A 23084-nucleotide genomic window follows, 5' to 3' on the forward strand; every position below is an offset into this window, starting at 1 on the left:
CAGCCCTATGGGGAATTTTTTAAAAGTTAAGAAATTTGGGGCTGGCAAAAAAAATTAAGAAAAATAAAAAGGCTAGCTAAGTGGCTCAAGTGTTAAAAGTGCCTGTTAAGAAATCTGTTTGATTTGGGAGTAATATCCACCATAATGGTATTCAAAATGTTCGTATTTATTTATTTATTTACTTGTTTTATTTATGCTTTATGTACAAGGTTTATTGTTCAGGCACATAAAATAATATATAATGTCTGTCAATGGGCTGAACAGATCTAAGATTTCAGTATTGTTGATAGATTGAATGTCCATCTTGCACACAACATAGTTTAACTTCGAAAGTTGTGTTATGCATAATAACCCCCCTGAAATGATAACCACATCCGAAAGCCTAGGACCTGTGAATATATTATATGACAAAAAGGAATTAAAGTTGTTCTTCAATTACCTTTTAAAAAGGGAGATTAATTCAGATTATCTTAGTAGGTCCAAATGTAACCACATCCCTAACAGGAGAAGAGGGAAGTAGAAGAGCCAATGGTAGCAGTACAATATTGAGAAAGACTCTACTAGCCATTACTAGTTTCAAAGGAAGAAAGACGTCATGAGCCAAGGAAGGTGGGCAGCCTCTAGAGACTGGAAAAGACAAGGAAACAGGCTTTCCCACAGGGAATCCAGAAGGTATACAGTCCTATTCTAAGTCTAGTGAGGTCCAGTATTATTTTTGTTCGGTGCTGGGAATTAAACCCAGGGCCTCACACATGCTAAGCCATATGCTCTGACCAACTCTGAGACCCACAAAATGTTAGTATTTAAAAAAAACTTAAATTATCTGATTTTAACTCTGTAAGATATCAGAAAAAGTATTACAACTGTCATTCCAGGTTTTTAAAGGAGTGAGGTTACTTTTACTGAGTCTATGAGATAAACTAATAAGCCTTTTAAAAACATTTGAAGAAAGAATAAAGAAAAATAAAAAATAAATAAAAAGAAATTCAGCACTACATTCCAGGTTTTTAAAGGAGTGAGGTTACTTTTACTGAGTCTATGAGATAAACTAATAAGCCTTTTAAAAACATTTGAAGAAAGAATAAAGAAAAATAAAAAATAAATAAAAAGAAATTCAGCCATAATTTAAATACCCACAGCATTGTTTTGTTTGTGAAATAAGTTCCTTAAAAAATAATCTGCTACTCTTTCTTCTTTTCATATTTTACATATAAGAGGCAGAGCCAGAATCTGAACGCATTTCCATTTGACTTGAAAAACAGTGAGTATAAGGCAGGGGAAGACTGGTAAATTTCAAACCATAGATGCTCTTCAATTTACATTGGTGTTAATCCCAATAAACCCTTCATCACAATTTGAAAACCTTAGGTTGATTTAATATATCTAACCTACCAAACATCACAGCTTAGCAACACACTACCCTGTAGAGTATAGGATATACTTATCCTTGTGATCACACAGCTGACAGGGAGCTGAGGGTTTTTGTCTACTGCCTAACATCACTAGAGAGTATCAACATATCACTAGTCCAGGAAAAAAAATCAAAATTCAAACTTCTACTGAGCATGTATTGCTTCTGAACCAACATAAAGTTGAAAAACTAAGTTGGACCATTCTAAGTCCAGTACAATATTGCTTTGAACCATCAAAATGCTGAAAAATTTTAAGTTGAATCACCCCAAGTCAGGGACAATCAATATGACTGTAAAAAAACAGAGACACCAATCTATTTATATACATTCAGATAGAAATACTGTAAAATGGTGTGCTGTTCAATGAATATTAAGGTATTTCAACAGAGCGTCACTCTCAAATGACAAACGGGTCTTAAGTGAGAGTAGTACCTCAAGTTGTTCACAAAGCTGGGCTGCCTATCTGCTCCCTTCTCCATTTAACCTTAACTTCCCAGTTTTTCAAGACTCATCTTTCTTTTCACTAGGCTTCCAAGAGTGGCAGGCAGTTATGTTTTGTATTTTTCTAAACATTCAGGAAAAAAGAGAGTTGAGTAAAAGGTATGCCAAAATTTCTTTAATTCCACCTTCTAATTCAAGAGACATCTTCAACCCCCTCAAAAATTTAAAGACAGGGATTCAAGTACTTCCCCATAAAATAAATACCTTGTGGTAGCTGGGTACCATCTTCTTTCTACCTAGTGAGAAAATAAGATAGTAAAGATACTATGTTCAAAGGCGATAAATTCTATGGGGAAAAAATAGAATACAGTTTAAAGGAATTCCAGGATGTTGGGACAGACTGAAATTTTACATACATGATCAGAGAAATTTCAAGAATTGGCATTTGAGTAAAGACTTGAGGATGGGGATGTAGCTCAGTGGTAGAGCGCTCGCTTAGCATGCATGAGGAGGCCCTTGGTTTATCCCCAGCACCACCTTCCTCCCCTACCACTGCAAAAAAACAAAAGGGGTCAGACATATGTCTATAATACTAGATACTGGGGAGTTGGAAATAGGAGGATCATGGTATGAAGCTTGTTGGGCAAAATCGCTAGACCTTCTCTGAACAACAAACTAAAGCAAAAAGGGCTAGGGGCATGGTTCAAGTGGTAAAGTGCTTGATTAGCAAGCTTAAGTCCCTGGGTTCAAACTTAGTATCGCGAAAACAAAACAAAAACAAAGACTTGAAGAAGGTGAGGGAGTCAGAGTCAGCCACAGTGAAACCTGGAGAGTACTCCAATCACAGGGGTGAGCAGGGCAAAGGTCCTAAGGTATTTTAAGAACACCAAAAAGGATAGTGAGGCTGGAGGGAAGTCAGCAAGGGAAGAGTAGCAGATGTCAGAATTATGCTTGGAGATGAGGTACAGAGTAAGTATGATTTGAGACACTAAAATATTTGTTTCCTTTCTTAAACAAGGATCAACAAAGGATCCTTTTACCATTATCACTTTGGCTGCTGTGGTGAGAACAGGTTACAGGGCGGGCAAAGGTGAAAGTAGTTGGGACTCAACTAAAGAAACTCAGGAAAGAAACATTTACTTCCTACAAATGTTGCTCATAATGGTTCAGGGCTTATTATTATTACTTTTTTATTTGTGGTTGCTTTCTATTTGTTAGTTTGGTGTTTCAGATTGAACCTAGGACCTCACATATACAAAGCACATGCTCTACCATTAGTACATTTCTAGCCCAGGACTTGTAACTTCTAAGTTAAAATACATGAAAATAAATCTGAGCAGGGCATCAGATGGCTCAGGCCTGTAATCCTAGCTACTCAGGAGGCAGAGATCAGGGGGATAGTGGTTCAAAGCCAGCCCTGGGCAAATAGTTCTCAAGACCCTATCTTGAAAAGACCCATCGCAAAAAGGACTGGTGGAGGGGCTCAAGATGTAGACCCAGAGTTCAAACCCCAGCACTGCAAAAAAAAAAAAAAAAAAAAAAAATCTGTCAGATCCTGCTAATAGAAATAACTGGAACTTTGCTCTTGGCATAGGTGTACATTGTACAACATAAACTCAAAAGTCATCTTTTAATTACCTGCTAAAAATAAAGCATATACTCCTTTACTTTTAAAACCAGCTATTCCCTATTCAAAGTTCTACTGCAGCTGAATCTATTCTTTAAAGAAATAAGCCCATATTACTAGAGCTCTATGTTAATTATATACTATTTCTCCAAAAAGTTACTTTTGTCAAATGAAAATACAAGTAATTTACCTTGGACTGGTGCTAATCATTCCTAAAACTTTATTTCCTTCAGGGGGACAATATTTTTTCCATGAAAGTTTCTTTTTATGCTCCTATCTTTTAAAATAACTATTTTCTTTCAATTCATACTAAATCTGCATATAAGTATCCAAGTCATTCACTTCAGGAAAGGGCAACCACAAAAAATTTCTGTCAAAAATAACACATGCTAGGGAAAAAACAAACAAAATACATTCCAGCCAGGCGCTGTTGGTTCACTCATGTAATTCTAACTACTCATGAGGCAGAGATCAGGAGGATTGCAGTTCAAGACCAACCCAGTTAAATAGTTCATGAGATGCTATCTCAAAAATATCCAACAGAAAAAGGGGCTGGTGGAGTGGCTCAAGTGGTAAAGCAACTGTCTAGCAAGTCCCTGAGTTTGAACCCTAGTCCCGCCAAAACCCCCACATTACAGAAAAGTGCTCATAATACCAAAATATCCTCATTATCACCTAGTCCATATGGAAAGAATACAGCTCCTACAAATTCTAAAATTATCATGGGAGGGACAGCAATAATCAAAGCTATTCCATTTGCCTAGAAAAGGGGGTAGGGTAGGAAGGGTATATTTTGAAAAACAAAACACCTCTATTAAAAATTTGCTTGTGAAACTTAAATAAACATGTGTGTATAGCGTAATTGGAGGAGGAAACAAAGAGTGAAATATACAATTGACTTGCTTCCCTCAAAGATATTTGGAAAGACATCCAGATTCACAATTAGAGACTACTCCTTGTGACAATTCACACACCCTGAGAAATGGGTCTGTAAATATGGTTAAGTATAATACTGAATTCAAATTAATTCATTTAACATTTAGGTGTTTTTATATGCCAGAAACTGAATGAAACATTGGTGATAGCTGTTGAGAGCAGGCTTCAATTCTTCATTTATCCCAGTTACTGAGTACCTACTATGAGATTTGGGATATACAAAGGCACTTAGAACAGAGTTCCTACGTTCATGCAGGTTATACCAGGGAGGGGGAATATGTATCTTGAGGAGGAGACACACATCTAGTTAAACAAAGATACAACACTACAGTGTTAGAGGTACTGCTTATGTAAGTGTAGAAGGGGACACATCCAAGAACAGGGTGGGAGGGAAGGTAATGTCAGGACTTCAGACATAAAAGCTGAGTTCTTGAAGAGGATTAGACATTCACCTGGCCAACCTTGGAGGAAGGGCTCCAAGGAGATAGAGCACCTGAGAGTGTGAAGAACCTGGTGTGTTTGGTAGGCCTGGAATACAGGATGTGAGAAAGTAGCCACAGGTTTTTGCCTGCTACAATTAAGACTGGACTTTACTGGTATATATGAAAGGGCCCTGAAGGGTTTTATCAGGTTTTTCTGGTGGGACGAGACACTGGTTTACACAGGAATGAGAAAAGAAAACACTAGATAATGATGTCACCACATGAAACAACAAAGGAAACTGCCCAGTTAGGAAACTACACTCTCTTCAGAAAAAAATTAGAGACTACTATTCAAGCCCTTTTGGAAAGTTTATTCAGAATAATTTGAAAACGAAAAAGCAGAGGAAAGGATTTTACATATATCATGCATCAGAACAGCTGCCAATCTGTTCTGAATTTCCAAAAGATCTTAGCTCTTAGTCATTCTGTAACACATCTGGGTACAACTGGCTATTGTACAAAAAGCAATAAAACCTACTTAGTAGACTCTGATAAAAAGGGAGAACCAGAAGTAACAGATGGCACTTCCCAAGTCAGGCTGAAAGGTTTCAAGATAATCAAGTTATATTAAGTCAACTTGTTTAAAAGGTGTGTCACAGGGGCGGAGCCAAAGGAGGAGGAGTTAAACATTAATACATATGTATATAAAAACAAGTAACTCACAATGTCGCTGGGACTAAAAATCAACACTTGGAGAGCTGTCTCACCCACTAAATCCAATTAACAAAGGCGGCGCGGGGGGTGGGAAGGGCAATCATATATGAAAATATAAATGGGGAGGGATATCACCTACCCAGAACCCACAATCCAGTTGGCGAAGCGATGAGGAAATCACACAATCAATTCAGACAGAAAGACAGGAAAATAATGTCACTCCCTAACTCCAACATACGAGCCAGCAGACCCCGGCCACGGGGATACGGTCACACTCGGGTTCCCAAACTCAAGGGCACAGTACCATCCCCAACGGTGCGGAGAGGAGGTGAGGACCCTTCCTCCTCTTTCGGGATCAGGAGCAGACGCCGTCAAACCCACCTTACTGGGGTCAACGCCCCTCCTTCCCCCCAGGCTGGACCTAGCGGCGGCGGGGGTCAAACACAGCCAGACCCCCTCCCCCGCACCCCGCCACACACACGCACGCACACCCTCCCTTACCTGATATGGCGGCGGCGGCTCCTGATCCGGCTCCGTCCCCTCGCCAAAGCTAGCCCGGTCGGACTGGGACTCGTGAAGCAGGGAGATGTCATCCGAGGTGGGGGATTTGAGGCAGTTCCCCATCTTCCGGGGCTGGGTGTGTGATCTGGGAGCGGAAGAAAGCACGGACGGGGGTCGTTCGCACGCGCCGCGGTCAGCCTTGGCCGACGAGGTGGGGTCGGCAGCAGGCCGGGGTTCAGGCGGCGGCTCCCCCGCCCCCCGGCACCGCCGAGGGGCCGTTCATGCCAGCCCCCGGCAGAGGGGGGGGCTCAAGGCAGGCCGCGGGGCTCCGCTGGGGTCGCGGCGGTTCCCTCCTGTGAGGCGACTATGGGGGGGGGGGCGGGGAGACCAAGCACTTCCCCACCCCGCCCCCCCGCTGGGCGGCGGCGGCCGCGGAGCTGCTGGGCCTAATCCAGGTCAGGAGGGGGGGGCGCGGCCGTCGCGGCTGCCTCAGCTGCTGCCTCAGCTGCTGCTGCTGCCCCTGCCGACGCCCGAGCCGCGGCCGCGGGCCTCATCCTACTCCGCCTCAGCGCGGCGGCGGCGGCAGCCAAAACGAGGCCGGCTCGGCTCCTGCGTCATCCCGTCGTGCGTGCTGTGGCCCCGCCCCCGGCGCCGGGAAGCGAGGGCGTCTCTGGGTGGGTGGCGGGGCCCCTCCCCCCTCCAGTAGCTGCTTCTAGGGGCTGCGTCAGTTTCTGCTTACCTTCCAGACAGTTTGTCTTGGTACGCGACTCCGAAATCTCTCTCTGGGCTCCCACGCTTCCCTGCGTCCCCTGCTCCACCCCAGTTGACCACTGAAGTCTCACCTCTTATTGGAGCGCTGTTCTGACAGTCTTTTCATCACCTTCTCCCAAGTCATCTGTTTATAAACCCCTGTCTGAATGGATCAGTCCCACGTTAAAATGTTAAATGACTTCCCCTTTATCCCTTTAGAATAAAGGCCAGGCTCATTAATGAACCCTCCCCATCTCTCCAATCGCTTCTTTCCTGTTCTCCTACATCACACCCAGAGATTCTTCCAGTTGTGTAGCTCAGATTGTTCCATTTCTTTTCATTCCCACCTCCATAGTCCAAGCCACCATTATCTCTCAATCAGAATTCTGCAATAGACTTTCTCTGCATTCATCATTGCCCTCCAGCCAATACAGTATTTGCACAGTTGACTGAGCTACCTTTTTAAAATGTAAATCTGATCAGATCATTCTCCTGTTTAAAACCGCCAATGACTTCCCCAATTCTGTTCTTAAACCAATCTTTAGGGGCTGGCAGCTTGGCTCAGGTGGTAAAGCTCCTGCCTAGCAAATGCAAGGTCCTGAGTTCAAACTCCATATCGCAAAAAAAATTTTTTTAATTGTTTGCAAATCAATTTGACTACCAGTATTGTCTCCTCCTTCATAAATTCTAAACTCTAGGCTGTCCAAAGTACTTCTAGTTATCTCAAAGACTGTTTCCTCTGGCAAGGGCCTTTGCCCATATTGTTGTGAGAAAGAAACCCACTTCTTCCCAGTCCTGACCTTCTGCCTGTCATCAGGCTAATCGTAATTCCCAATTGTCCTTCCTGGATTCACTGTCATTTCTCTTGGGAAGCTTCCTGACTCTCCAGTCTGGGTTAGTCACCTCTGTGCTCTCAGAGCCTGACTTTTCTCCATCACAGCTTGATGAAGCTGAATCACCTGTCTCTCCTCTGTGTAAGGCCTGGAATGTAGAACAAGCTCTCTCCTTGGTTGAATGAACAAACAGCTCAAACAGCAATGCAAACGATGGGAGCAGTCCTGATATTCATTGAACAATCTTTTTTTTTTTCTTTTTTTGGCAATACTGGGGTTTGAACTCAAGGCCTCATGCTTGCTAGGCAGGCACTCTACCACTTGAACCATATCTCTATCTTTTTTTGCTTTAGTTATTTTTCTGATAGAGTTTTGAGTTTTTGTTCAGGGCCAGCCTCAGAAGAGATCCTCCAACCTATGCCTCCTCAAGTATCTGGGATTATGGCTGCACACCACCAGGCCAGGATAATTGGTTGAGATAGGGATTATGCTAATTTTTTCCCCCAGGCTGGCCTCAAAACTCCATCCTTCAAATCTCCATCTTTGGAGTAGCTGGAATTATAGGCATGAGCCAGTGCACCCCACCCAAGAAGTAGATCATGACTCCTTTTCTTTTATTCACCATTTGCTGACTTTTGGGGTGAGGGAGTGAGGGGCAGACCCTATGCTGGGCACTAGTGAAACTGATTTATGAGGCTGACTTGTTTCTGATGGAGTCCACAGACCATCTAGGAAGACAAGTAAACATATGAGATCCAGCCCCTACCCAACGTTTTTTAAAGAACTTTGAGAAGTGATTAGTTCATTTTGGAGAGGACCAGATAGGATTCTGAGAGGTACTACTATGTTTATTGGATGGGTATGAGCAATCTTTGTGGGGCCTCATGCTTGCCAGACATGCATTCTACCATTTGAGCCACGACCCCAGCCAGGAGTCACAAATTCTAGAAAGTCACTATCTTAAAATGCAAATTCCATATTAAAAGCAGGGTGTGGTGATGCGTGCCTATAATCTCAGCACTCAGGAGGCAGAGGCAAGAAGATTACCAAATCAAAAGTTCAAAGGCATGCTGGGGTTGTGGCTCAGGTAGCAGATTACCTGCCTGACAAGAATGAGGCCCCAGGTCCAAAACCTATTGCCAGCAGAAGGTTTGAAGCCATAGTGAGATTCTATCTCCAAAAAAAAAAAAAAAAAGTTTCCATATTAAACATATAAATATAGCTTCTTTTTTTTTTAGATAGGGTCTTGCTGTGAAGAAGATGAAGATGATGATGAAGGGGAGGAAGGAGAGGATGATGAAGGAGAAGATGACTAATACAACACTGATGGATTCCAACCTCTTTTTTTTTTTCCTTCTTTTTTTTTTTTTTTAAATTTTCTCCAGTCCCTGGGAGCAAGTTGCAATCTTTTTTTTTTTTCCCCCTTATTGTGCTCAGTCGCTCTGTTCTTGAGGTCTCTATTTCTCAACACCAATGTTCTCAACTTATTTTGGGGGAAAATATCTTGCACAGAATACGATGGGAAAAGAATTTCCACACCTTTCTGTTCTAAATTTGTTTTTATCCCTTCCTGTCTCAACAAAAACTGTATGGAATCAACATCACCACCGTGCTCTGTGGGAAAAAAGAAAACCTTCTCCCTTCACTCTGCTGGAAGCTGGAGGGGGCTAGGCCCCTGTGTAGTAGTGCATAGAATTCTAGCTTTTTTCCTCCTTTCTCTGTATATTGGGCTCAGAGATTACACTGTGTCTCTATGTGAATATGGACAGTTAGCATTTACCAACATGTACCTGTCTACTTTCTCTTGTTTAAAAAAAAAGAAAAAAAAAAACTTAAAAAAATGGGGTGTAGAAGGTCAGCAAAAGGGTGGGTTTGAGATGTTTGGGTGGGTTAAGTGGGCATTTTGACAACATGGCTTCTCCTTTGGCATGTTTAATTGTGATGTTTAACAGACATCCTTGCAGTTTAAGATGACACTTTTAAAATAAAATTCTCTTCCTAATGATGACTTGAGCCCTGCCACTCTATGGGAGAATCAACAGAACCTGTAGGATCTCATTCGGAATTGACATTATTGTAATTTTATTTGTTTATTTTTAAATTTTCTTTTTTTTCACTGGAAAGGAAAAGATGCTCAGTTTTAAACGTTAAAAGTGTACAAGTTGCTTTGTTACAATAAAACTAAATGTGTACAAAAAAAAAAAAGAGATAGGGTCTTGCTGTGTAGCCCAGGCTGGTCTTGAACTCAAAATCTTTCTGTCTCAGCCTCCCAAGTGCTGGGATTATAAAGATGAGCCAGAACATCTGGTTTAAATATCAATGTTTGAAAAGACTGTCATAATTTTTATTTTGAAATTGTTGTTCTTGCAGGAAGTCATTTAATATAGTTAAATTTCCAGAAATCAGAAGTTCTCTGGAATTTTTGAAAAATGAGAAATATTAGCTTACAAGTTATTTTCATGCCTCATGACATTTTCATGAGTAATATAATAATAAATCTAGATAATGTTTACGAAGCACTAGAATTTGTAGACATAGATTTTTAAAGTTTTGTTTTACATAATTCCTCTCCCCCAGGTGTGTAACACTGTCATAAGACCTTGAAAAGTTCTTGCTGGGTGCCAGTGGCTCACACCTGTAATCTTAGCTACTCAGGAGGCAGAGATCAGGAGGTTATTGGTTTGAAGCCAGCCCAGGAAAATAGTTCCTCAAGACCCTATCTTGAAAAACACCTTCACAAAAAGGGCTGGTGGAGTGGTTCAAGGTATAGGGCCTGAGTTCAAGCCCCAATACCATAAAAAGAAAAAAAAAAAAAGTTCTAAAGTGAATTATGAAAAGAGATTATTTTGCTGAGTCCAGTAAAAGGACATGGTCCCTTGCCCTCAAATAGAAGGGAGACAGCCAGGTAAAAAGACAATTAACGGTACTACAGTCCAGACCTTTATCTTCTTTCTACTCTTTTTCTCACATGCTCATATGTATATATAACCACCCCATAAAGGCACAGCTCTAGACCTCTGTGTCTGGTGAGAAAACAACTATTGTATGCTCCTCTGAGTCCACTGCTTCTACCTAAGTTAGGGAAAATATTGAAATATCAGTTATCTCATTTGGCACAAATTCAAGTCAGTTGTTAGTTGCTTTTTAAGTAGCCACAGAGATAATGATTCTGTAATAGCTCCACATGTACATAATAAGAAAACAACATGTTAAATCATACTTATGAAGAGGAGGCATGGAAATGATATTTTAGAAAAGTTAGGTGGTTATTAATCATTATTTCCTTAGGACAAGCATTTTTTTTTTTTCTGTGCTCAGCATCAAACCAAGGGCCTTGCTTATGCTAGGCCACTGAGCTCCATCCCAGTCCCACCATTATTTCTTTAGGGATAGATAAAGTTCCAGCTACTATTTTGACATAGCTAATGATGATAATAATAAAATTATAATACTATAATAATAGTCATATTTCACATTTCAGTCAATGATAAACTGTAAATATTGTGATTATCCCATAAGATAATGAAGCTAAAAAATCCTATTGCCCATGACATCATAGCCATTATAATGTCATTGCACAACATATTACCCAAGTATTTGTGGTGACTGTGTAAACAAACCTGTGCTGCCAGTCATGTGAAAGTATAGTATAGCACATGCAATTACGTACAGTACACAGTACTTGATAATGATAATAAACAACTATGTTATTGGTTTATGTACTTACTATATTTTTTTTTCACAGAGCCAGACACCTGAAAGTGTTAAGTTTATTAATCCTCATGAAAAAGCCCATAACCATCACAGATGTTTACAGTTTATTAATCCTCAAGGAAAACCTGCACAATCATTGCAGTTAAAGTCATTGTAGAATCCTTATTCCTTCAGCTTTTTGCCAGCACCAACATTGGCCTTTGCTGTCCCCCTGACTTTCTTCATCCTATTTTTACATTCCTTTCGCTGTTTCCTTCTCATACAGGCTGTGTCTTGCAAGTCTGTGTTTGGGCACATTTTTTTTTGCATAATCCAAGGAATCATAAATCAGGCCAAAGCCAGTTGTCTTTCCACCACCAAAATGGGTTCTGACTCCAAATACAAAAATGACATCTGGGGTGGTCTGGTACATTTTAGCTAGTTTTCATGAATTTCTGTTTTAGGTACTGTTGCCTTCCCAGGATGAAGGATATCGATGACCATTTGTTTCCTCTGAAGTATGGTTGGTCACGAACTTCCTGGTATGGATAGTTACTGTGTCTTTCATGATGGCGGGTAATCCTCAGGCAGTCAGAAAGAAAAGCTATGTTATTCTTTTTATCATTATTTTAGAGTGTACTTACCAAAAAAAGTTTACCCTAAAACAGTTTGCTGTGTTATACCAGCAGTAGCCTCAATACATCTCATGCTTACCACATCTCTTAGTCGCATTATTTTGTCTTGTGCTTGGCTTAATTTTGTGTTGTTTTGTTCATTATAGCTCCTAAGCATACAAAATCTGTTGCTAATGCTGTCAGTAAGAGGTGCCACCATGTGCTTGACCTAGAAATGAAAAGTGATTTAGAGGCTGGGCCTAGAAGTAGTCCTAGCTACTTAGGAGGCTGAAGCAGGAGGCTTGCTTAAGCTCAGTGAATGACCAGCCTGGGCAACATAGCAAGACCCATCTCAGGAAAAAAAAAATTAAAAGAAAAGAAAGAAAGTGATAAAGATCTACAAAGGTGGACAATCAGTAATAGTTCCTGCTTACTAGTCAGGCATGTGCCATCCCGCCATAGCTATGATCTTAGAGAACAAGAATAAAGTAATGGAAACTGTTAAAGGATCTACTTAATTGAATGCAATGAGACTAACAAAACTTCAAGAAGGCCCTTATTGGCTATGGAGAAACTTCTGACATAGATTCAAGACCAGACCAGATTCAAGACTTCTCAGCGCCAAGACCATCACAGCCAAAGCTAAAAGCTTGTTTGCCATGTTGAGGAAATGTTGGACCTGACTATATATGATGTTGAATATACCACCAGCTCAGGGTAGTTTAAAAGACTCAAGAATCATTCTTGCTAAGGTTGCAGCTCAGTAGTAAAGCGCTTACCCAGCATGCACAAAGATCTGGGTTCCAGCATGAGAGAGAGAGGGAGAGAGAAAGAGAGAGAATCAAGCTGGAATAGGAAAGCTTGATTGTTATGCAAGGTCTTAATAACACACCTTTCATATTCAAGCTGGACATGGTGGTGGGCCCCTGTAATGCCAGCTACTCAGGAGGCTGAGGTGGGAGGATCACCTTAGATTCAGGAGTTAGAGACTAGCCTGGAAAACATAGTAGGACCTGTCTTAAAAAAAGAAAGTGGCAGGGCTGTCAGAGTGGCTCAAGTGGTAGGGCACCTGCCTAACAAGCGTGAGGCCCTGAGTTCAAACCCCAGGACCACCAAAAAAGAAAAAAAAAATTTAAAAAGCAAAATGACAGCCAGCACCACTAGCTCACTTCTGTAACCCTAGCTATTTGGGAGACTGAGGTCTAGAGGATCTGGGTTCCAAGCCAGTTAGTTCAGACCCCAATCTCAACAGAAAAAAAACATGTGGTGGTGCATTCCTGTCACCCCAGCTATGATGGAAGAGGAAGCCTAAAATAGTAAGATCAAAGCAAAAAGCAAGACCCTATTCCCAAAATAACCAGAGCAAAAAAGGCTGAGGTGTAGCTCAAACAATAGACCTCCTGCCTAGCAGGTGTGAGGCCCTGAGTTCAATCCCCAGTACCACCAAAATTAGAAAAACAAAGATTTTGTTCAGTGGTGATAATCTTCCCATGCATACTCTTTTTTTTGTTTTTTCTCTTTTTCTGGCAGTACTGGGGTTTGAGCTCAGGGCCTCGCACTTGCTGGGCAGGTGCTCTACGACTTGAGCCGCTCTACCAGTCCTGTTTTTGTGTTAAGTGTTTTAGAGATAGGGTCTCTAGAACTATTTGCTTAGGCTTGCTTTGAAACACATCTTCCTGATCTCTGCCTCCTGAATAGCTAGGATTACAGGCCTGAGACGCTGGCACCTGGCTGCATCCTTCCTTTATTGGTGACCTTCATCCCAGTATCAAGCTGGTATTTCTCCACTAAACCCATCTCTCTGATCTGACCAATGAATCAAAGAGTTATAAAAGCTTTGAAGACCTGTGGCCTGTGAAAGACCTTTGTCCAAGCTATTGCTGCAAGTGAGGAAGACACTGATGCAATTCTGGAAGAATTACAACATTGAATACTGTATTAAGAACCTTGCTTAAGAGCCCAGTATGGTGTGATCCCAGCATTTGGGAAGCAAGTGAATTGTGAGTTTGAGTCCAGCCTAGGCTATAGCAAATTCCAGGTCAGCCTAGACTACAGAGCAAGATCCTGTCTTTAAAAAACAAAACAAAACAAAACAAAAAAAAAATGGTTGGTGGAGTGGCTCAAGTGGTAGGGCACTCAGTTCAAAACCCAGTAACACCAAAGAGGAAGGAAAGGAGGGAGGGAGGGAGGGAGGAAGGAAGGAAGGGAGGAAGGAAGGAAGGGAGGAAGGAAGAAAGGGAGGAAGGAAGGAAGGAAGAAAGGAAGAAAAGGAAAGAAAGAATCTTGCTTGGGTGTTTAAAAAAAAAAAAAGAGCCTTGCTTAGGCTTGGGGTGATATCACCAAGATGTAAATGAATGGTTCTGGAATAAGACAGTCAAGAGATTGATCCATGAATTCAAGGTCTTGCCAACAATGAGGAGGTTGCAAAAATCAATAAGGTTGTGCTGAAGATGGCAAACAAATTTAGCCTGGATGTGGATGAGGACAACATTGAGGAGATCCCAGTCGTGGCTCCTGAGGAATTGACTGATGGGGGGGAAGTCATTGGAACTGGAATGGGAACACATAACTGAAGAAGAAGAAAAAGAAAAGTAAACTGCAGAAGAAGAAAAAGAACTCCCAAGAAAATTCACCATGAAGGATTCACAAAAGCTTTTGCAGACTTCAACAAGCTCCTCAAAAAATTTGAAAGCATGGACCCCCTATACTGAAAGGTTTTCAATAGAGGAATTCATGGTGCATTATCTCTTACATGTAAACCTATGATGAAAGAAAGAGACAAACCATGCAAACCACCCTGGACATATTTCTGAAACAAGTGACATGTGCTCAAGAGCGCCTCAGGCAGGTCCTTCAAAGGGGATGGCAGAAGGAGGTATCGCTGTCATGGGAGTTGACAGCTCCATGTGTCTATTCCCCTCAAAGACCTTCCAGTGGAATAAGATGGGGAAGTGGAAGACAGAGCTAAAGCCTCAGCTAATTTGGATGTTTTAAAATAAAAAAAGTTGTTTATTTAGTTTTGTTTTTGTGGTACTGTGGATTGAACTCAAGGCCTTGAGCTTGCCAGGCAGGTGCTCTACCATTTGAGCCATGTCCTACCCTAAAAAATTGTTTTAAAAGTTAAACCAAAAGAAGCACAAAAAACTTAAAAATTGTGAAAACTTACTGAATAACGATATAAAGGAAATGTGTACAATACGTGTGTTAAGCTAAGTGTTTTAAAAAAGAGTGAAAAAGTAAAAACAATAGTTTATAAAATAAACTATTTTATGTCATGGTGGTGCACCCTTGCAATCTCAACACTCAGGGGGCTGAGGTAGGAAGATTGTGAGTTCAAGGCTAGCCTGGGCTACATAGTGAGATCCCATCCCCCAAAAAGAAAAAGTTTACAGTATACTAAGTTTAAGGTTTTATCGATGGAAGAAAACATTTTTAATACATTTAGCGTTGTGTTTCTAAAGTTTATGGTCATGTATAGTCATGTCCTTGGGCGTCACATTTACTGATCACTCACTCACTGACTCACCACAGTAACTTCCAGTCCTTTGAATTCCACTCCTGGTAAGTGCCCTATGTAAGAGCACCTTTTTTTTTTTTTCTAGAATTAATACAGTCATCCAATGTAAGAGTATCATTTAAAAAAAAACATTTTATGCCATATTTTAATTGTACCTTTTCTGTGCTTAGATGCATAAATACTTACCATTGTGTTATAACTGGTGACAATATTTAGTACAGTTTGGTAGCCTAGGAACAATATGCTATACGGTATAGCCTAGGTATGTAGTAGGCTACACCATTTAGGTTTGGGTAGTTGCACTGTATGATGTTCCCACAACAACAAAATCACCTAACAACATACTCTTGGAATGTATCTCTGTCATTAAGCAGTGCATGACTATAATTGTATGTGTCACTTATGTAGTGCTTCCCATTGACTAAGTACTATCTTAACCAGTTTACTTCTGTTCCTTTAATGCTAGGAATAAAATGATCTGCAGGACTGGGGTGTGGCTCACACCTGGTGCTTTCCTGGAATGCTCCAGGCTCTGAGTCCCATTCCCAGCACTGAAAGGAAAAAAGAAAAAGGCAGGGTGTGGGGTGGCACACATCTGTAATCCCCACACTTTGGAGACTAAGGCAGGAGGATAGTGAATTACAAGTTCAAGGCCAGCTGGACTACTTATTGAGAACCTGTCCACAAACAAACAAAAAAACATGATACGCTGAGTACATAGGGCCTATCACAGCATCGTGGCTCTTTTGGATACACAAACTAATTAGATGTGAAAATAGCATCCATTGGCTTTGGCCAATTAGGATAATAACAATTATGGCAAACACTTAGAAAATGCTTTCTATATAATAACACCTGTGTAATCTGTACTTCATAGTAACTCATTCAGCCCTCCCACAACTCTATGAAGTAGACTAATATTCCAGTATAACAGATGATAAAAGATGTAAGTAGAGATGTGCTAGAATTGGTTCATACTAGTTTATAATAGCCAGTTGTTAAAAGGTAAGATTTCTTTAATCTAGTTATTAAACAAGGCATTATTAAAATTAAATTATATAAACTTACAGTTAAGTATATTGAAAACAAGGATGATGAATACACCAACATCACCATCTTATACATTTTTCTGTTTTCTATGTTTTTGAGATGATTTACTTCTATTGTAACTCTGTGATCGAAATACTTTGTATTTCCTAATACTTTTCCTAATTCTGCCATCAGCAACGCCAAATTGGTAGCTTCAAATTGACCAGGATGGGAGTATTGATGCAATGGAATTCAGCAAATGCCACAAGTTAGGACTCAATTTATTGTTTCATTGGTTGTCTACACTTGAGAAAATCATGGGAGAGAGTAACACAGATTGAACTTAGAAGTGTGTCATATCTATAGCCATTATATTGTAAATTGTACAACAAATTGAGAAAATATTCTTCCAGTATTTTAAAACTTTTATCTGATTCAGTAAAAAGCAAAGCAGTTAATTTTACTGAAAAATGGGTGAAATTCTGATATGTTTCTTCATTTTTGTCTAACTGGTTAATGTAAATAAAATACCAACCACTATTCATCTCAAAACTATACTTGTTCATTTGCAGCCGAGAGTAACTTACAGATACATGGGTTCAGCAAAAGCCAATGGAAACATATTGAGAACCAATTAGGTCTATGGAATTCATACCAAATAGTATGCATGTTATAAAACGAATTTAATAAATCATAAACGTATTAAAATTTATAATAAATTATGTACTATATATGTATATTTTACCCAGAGAACCAGTTGTTAAAATTGCCAGCACACCACTGGATATGTGGGTGTTGTAGACACATTTTGGGGTATGATGCCCTCTTTTAGGATTTGCTTTCCTTCCCATTAGTCTTGCCCACCTAAATAGATATTTGTGTTAGAATCTTTCACACATCCCCAAGAATCATCGCTTAACCCTCTAACAGTGAAATTACTGGATTCTTAGAGAGAAAAATCTCAGGCATTTGCTTTTTTCCTCCTGTTGCCATTTTCCTTGTTTCCTTTGCATTATTCCAACACCTTTGTAAAGGTGCCCTTGCCTCTGTACCTATGCTCACACCACTATCATGAAAAATGTGACCAGAGACCATTTACAGTCTTACGGTAAAATTTAGCATGGCAGTAAGGCCTTGCACTACCCAGTCCCATGCTTAGCAACATGTGACTCTAACTTCAGTTGTCCAGCCGTAGGCATCCCCCATTCCAGTCACTTGCCATGCCTTCAGTTTCACTATGCTTTCCCACTTCTGACCTTTTACTATAATGTTCCCTTCTGTTGAAATCCAGCCTATTTTTAAAACAAAGTTTAAAACAATAATAAACATTTGTTATCTCACAGTTTCTATGGTGTGAGATTTGGGGAAATCATGCATATATATTATATATATAAATCTACCTACTTATAAATAACAATATACTTACACACATACATGTTTCTATTAACAGCTCATGTACTTCTTGTTTTAGAAACTACATGTTATTCCAATAATACAAACGTAAAAAAAAAATTTTTTTTTGAGATGGGGTCTCACTTTGTTGCCTAGGTTGCTTTCCAACTCCTAGAATCAATAAGAAATCTAACATCTTTTAAGAATTTCTTTTTTTTTTCTTTTTTTTTTTTTCATTTTTCTTTTATTATTCATATGTGCATACAAGGCTTGGTTCATTTCTCCCCCCTGCCCCTACCCCCTCCCTTACCACCCACTCCACCCCCTCCCACTCCCCCCCACCAATACCCAGCAGAAACTATTTTGCCCTTATCTCTAATTTTGTTGTAGAGAGAGTATAAGCAATAATAGGAAGGAACAAGGGGTTTTGCTGGTTGAGATAAGGATAGCTATACAGGGCATTGACTCACATTGATTTCCTGTGCGTGGGTGTTACCTTCTAGGTTAATTCTTTTTAATCTAACCTTTTCTCTAGTTCCTGGTCCCCTTTTCCTATTGGCCTCAGTTGCTTTAAGGTATCTGCTTTAGTTTCTCTGCATTAAGGGCAAGAAATGCTAGCTAGTTTTTTAGGTGTCTTACCTATCCTCACCCCTCCCTTGTGTGCTCTCGCTTTTATCATGTGCTCATAGTCCAATCCCCTTGTTGTGTTTGCCCTTGATCTAATGTCCACATATGAGGGAGAACATACGATTTTTGGTCTTTTGAGCCAGGCTAACCTCACTCAGAATGATGTTCTCCAATTCCATCCATTTACCAGCGAATGATAACATTTCGTTCTTCTTCATGGCTGCATAAAATTCCATTGTGTATAGATACCACATTTTCTTAATCCATTCATCAGTGCTGGGGCATCTTGGCTGTTTCCATAACTTGGCTATTGTGAATAGTGCTGCAATAAACATGGATGTGCAGGTGCCTCTGGAGTAACAGTCTTTTGGGTATATCCCCAAGAGTGGTATTGCTGGATCAAATGGTAGATCGATGTCCAGCTTTTTAAGTAGCCTCCAAATTTTTTTCCAGAGTGGTTGTACTAGTCTACATTCCCACCAACAGTGTAAGAGGGTTCCTTTTTCCCCGCATCCTCGCCAACACCTGTTGTTGGTGGTGTTGCTGATGATGGCTATTCTAACAGGGGTGAGGTGGAATCTTAGTGTGGTTTTAATTTGCATTTCCTTTATTGCTAGAGATGGTGAGCATTTTTTCATGTGTTTTCTGGCCATTTGAATTTCTTCTTTTGAGAAAGTTCTGTTTAGTTCACGTGCCCATTTCTTTATTGGTTCATTAGTTTTGGGAGAGTTTAGTTTTTTAAGTTCCCTGTATATTCTGGTTATCAGTCCTTTGTCTGATGTATAGTTGGCAAATATTTTCTCCCACTCTGTGGGTGTTCTCTTCAGTTTAGAGACCATTTCTTTTGATGAACAGAAGCTTTTTAGTTTTATGAGGTCCCATTTATCTATGCTATCTCTTAGTTGCTGTGCTGCTGGGGTTTCATTGAGAAAGTTCTTACCTATACCTACTAACTCCAGAGTATTTCCTACTCTTTCTTGTATCAACTTAAGAGTTTGGGGTCTGATATTAAGATCCTTGATCCATTTTGAGTTAATCTTGGTATAGGGTGATATACATGGATCTAGTTTCAGTTTTTTGCAGACTGCTAACCAGTTTTCCCAGCAGTTTTTGTTGAAGAGGCTGCTATTTCTCCATTGTATATTTTTAGCTCCTTTGTCAAAGATAAGTTGCTTATAGTTGTGTGGCTTCATATCTGGATCCTCTATTCTGTTCCACTGGTCTTCATGTCTGTTTTTGTGCCAGTACCATGCTGTTTTTATTATTATTGCTTTGTAATATAGTTTGAAGTCAGGTATTGTGATACCTCCTGCATTGTTCTTTTGACTGAGTATTGCCTTGGCTATTCGTGGCCTCTTGTGTTTCCATATAAATTTAACAGTAGATTTTTCAATCTCTTTGATGAATGTCATTGGAATTTTGATGGGAATTGCATTAAACATGTAGATTACTTTTGGGAGTATAGACATTTTTACTATGTTGATTCTACCAATCCATGAGCATGGGAGATCTCTCCACTTTCTATAGTCTTCCTCAATCTCTTTCTTCAGAAGTGTATAGTTTTCCTTGTAGAGGTCTTTCACATCTTTTGTTAGGTTTACACCTAGGTATTTGATTTTGTTTGAGGCTATTGTAAATGGAATTGTTTTCATACATTCTTTTTCCGTTTGCTCATTGTTAGTGTATAGAAATGCTAATGATTTTTCTATGTTGATTTTATATCCTGCTACCTTGCTATAGCTATTGATGATGTCTAGAAGCTTCTGAGTAGAGTTTTTTGGGTCTTTAAGGTATAGGATCATGTCGTCTGCAAATAGGGATATTTTGACAGTTTCTTTACCTATTTGTATTCCTTTTATTCCTTCTTCTTGCCTAATTGCTCTGGCTAGGAATTCCAGTACTATGTTGAATAGGAGTGGAGATAGTGGGCATCCTTGTCTGGTTCCTGATTTTAGAGGGAATGGTTTTAATTTTTCTCCGTTAAGTATAATGCCGGCTGTAGGTCTGTCATATATAGCTTTTATAATGTTGAGGAACTTTCCTTCTATTCCTAGTTTTCTTAGAGCTTTTATCATGAAATGATGTTGGATCTTATCAAAGGCTTTTTCTGCATCTATTGAGATGATCAAGTGGTTTTTGTCTTTGCTTCTGTTAATGTGGTTTATTACGTTTATTGATTTTCGTATGTTGAACCACCCCTGCATCCCTGGGATGAAGCCTACCTGGTCGTGGTGAATAATCTTTTTGATGTGTTGCTGAATTCGATTTGCCATTATTTTGTTGAGGATTTTTGCATCAATGTTCATTAAGGAGATTGGCCTATAGTTCTCCTTTTTGGAGGTGTCTTTGCCTGGTTTTGGGATAAGTGTAATAGTGGCTTCATAAAATGTGTTTGGCAGTTTTCCTTCCCTTTCTATTTCATGGAACAGTTTAAGGAGGGTTGGTATCAGTTCTTCTTTAAAGGTCTGATAGAATTCAGCAGAGAATCCATCAGGTCCTGGACTTTTCTTTTTGGGGAGACTCTTGATTGCTGCTTCAATTTCATTTTGTGTTATAGGTCTATTCAGGTGATTAATTTCCTCTTGGTTCAGTTTTGGATGATCATATGTATCTAGAAATCTGTCCATTTCTTTTAGATTTTCAAATTTATTTGAATATAGGTTCTCAAAGTAGTCTCTGATGATTTCCTGGACTTCCATGGTGTTTGTTGTTATCTCCCCTTTTGCATTCCTGATTCTACTAATTTGGGTTTTTTCTCTCCTCATTTTAGTCAGGTTTGCCAGGGGTCTATCGATCTTGTTTATTTTTTCAAAGAACCAACTTTTTGTTTCATTAATTCTTTGTATGGTTTTTTTGGTTTCTATTTCGTTGATTTCAGCTCTTATTTTTATTATTTCTCTCCTTCTATTTGTTTTGGGATTTGCTTGTTCTTGTTTTTCTAGGAGTTTGAGATGTATCATTAGGTCATTGATTTGGGATCTTTCAATCTTTTTAATATATGCACTCATGGCTATAAACTTTCCTCTCAAGACTGCCTTAGCTGTGTCCCATAGGTTCTGGTAGGTTGTGTTTTCATTTTCATTGACTTCTAGGAACTTTTTAATTTCCTCTTTTATTGCATCGATGATCCATTCTTCATTAAGTAATGAGTTATTTAGTTTCCAGCTGTTTGCATGTTTTTTGTCTTTACTTTTGTTGTTGAGTTCTACTTTTACTGCATTGTGGTCAGATAGTATGCATGGTATTATTTCTATTTTCTTATATTTGCTGAGGCTTGCTTTGTGCCCTAGGATATGATCTATTTTGGAGAAGGTTCCATGGGCTGCTGAGAAGAATGTATATTGTGTAGAGGTTGGATGAAATGTTCTGTAGACATCTACTAGGTCCACTTGATCTATTGCATATTTTAGATCTTGGATTTCTTTATTGAGTTTTTGTTTGGATGACCTATCTATTGATGATAATGGAGTGTTAAAGTCTCCCACAACCACTGTGTTGGCGTTTATATATGCTTTTAGGTCTTTCAGGGTATGTTTGATGAAATTGGGTGCGTTGTAAGAATTTCTTTAAATGCCACTTTCTTCATGAAACTATCTCTGATTTCACTCAGTTGGGATATATGTAATAAATAATAAATGTGGTATATTTATTTTTACATTATATATATATCTGCTACTAGTCATCTATGAATATTGTAACACAATTTTTAGTATAATCATAACTGCCATTTATTAGTCTGGACCAGAAACATAAGAACTCTAAAAAGTATATGTTGGTATTCCTGTTTTACAGAAAAAGGAACGTGGCTTTAGGACAGGCGTGGTGTGGCACAAGACTGTAGTCCCAGCTCCTCTAGGGTCTAAAGCAGGAAGATTGCTTGAGTCTAATAGTTCGATGCCAATCTGGGCAACATAGTGAGATTCTGTCTCAAAAGAAAAAAGAAAAGAATAGAAGCTGGGTGCCAGTGGCTCACGCCTGTAATCCTAGCTACTCAGGAGGCAGAGATCAGGAGGATCATGGTTCAAAGCCAGCCCCAGGCAAATAGTCTGCAAGACCCTATCTTGAAAATACCCAAAAAAAACTGAGCTGGCATAGTGGCTCAAGTTGTAGAGTACCTTCTCAGCAAGTGTGAGGCCCAGAGTTCAAACCCCAGTACTGAAAAAAAAAATTACATTCAGAACAAACAAACAAAAAATAAACTAAGAAGATTACACATATATGGATATGTTCAGTAAAGGACAATCTTGAAAACAAAAATCTAAATGTTCAATCATAGAGAAATGGACTGGAGGTGTGGCTCAAGTGGTACTGTCTGCTTTGCAAGTATGAAACCTTGAGTTCAAACCCCAGTTCCACTAAAAAAAAAAAAAAAACATAGAGAAACGATTCAGCTATCATATATTCAGTCCATGACGTGTTTTCCAAAACAGTGACTCTACAGCAATACTCTCTGCTCCCTCACTCTGCTTTTTCTTCAGAACACCTGACCCTGTGCTTTATATGAAATTATTCAATGTATGACTCCTTCACAGAACTTAGGCCACAGGACAGGGCCTTGCCCTATTCTCTGCTGAAT

The 23084-nt window shown here is 39.6% G+C and overlaps 1 protein-coding gene, 1 long non-coding RNA gene and 1 pseudogene across 2 annotated transcripts in view; 1 reads left to right on the top strand and 2 right to left on the bottom strand.

Moving 5' to 3' along the window:
- Rnf11 (ring finger protein 11) overlaps positions 1 to 6618 on the bottom strand; it is a 37616-nt gene extending 30998 nt beyond the window's left edge. Inside the window, exon 1 of the mRNA XM_020182957.2 lies at positions 6054 to 6618. Within this exon, the coding sequence (XP_020038546.1) occupies positions 6054 to 6176 (123 nt within the window). The 5' untranslated portion in view covers positions 6177 to 6618. The remainder of the gene's footprint in view (positions 1 to 6053) is intronic.
- On the top strand, positions 5497 to 9238 carry LOC141424944 (uncharacterized). Its single transcript, XR_012449915.1, has 2 exons — positions 5497 to 5880; positions 8875 to 9238. It is a non-coding gene; the product is annotated as an uncharacterized lncRNA (long non-coding RNA).
- A 2171-nt stretch (positions 9239 to 11409) lies between these two features.
- On the bottom strand, positions 11410 to 11897 carry LOC109698625 (small ribosomal subunit protein eS24-like; annotated as a pseudogene).
- Positions 11898 to 23084: the final 11187 nt, after the last annotated feature.

The sequence above is a fragment of the Castor canadensis genome, chromosome 7 (genome assembly GCF_047511655.1).
Source record: "Castor canadensis chromosome 7, mCasCan1.hap1v2, whole genome shotgun sequence".
Taxonomy (NCBI): domain Eukaryota; kingdom Metazoa; phylum Chordata; class Mammalia; order Rodentia; family Castoridae; genus Castor; species Castor canadensis.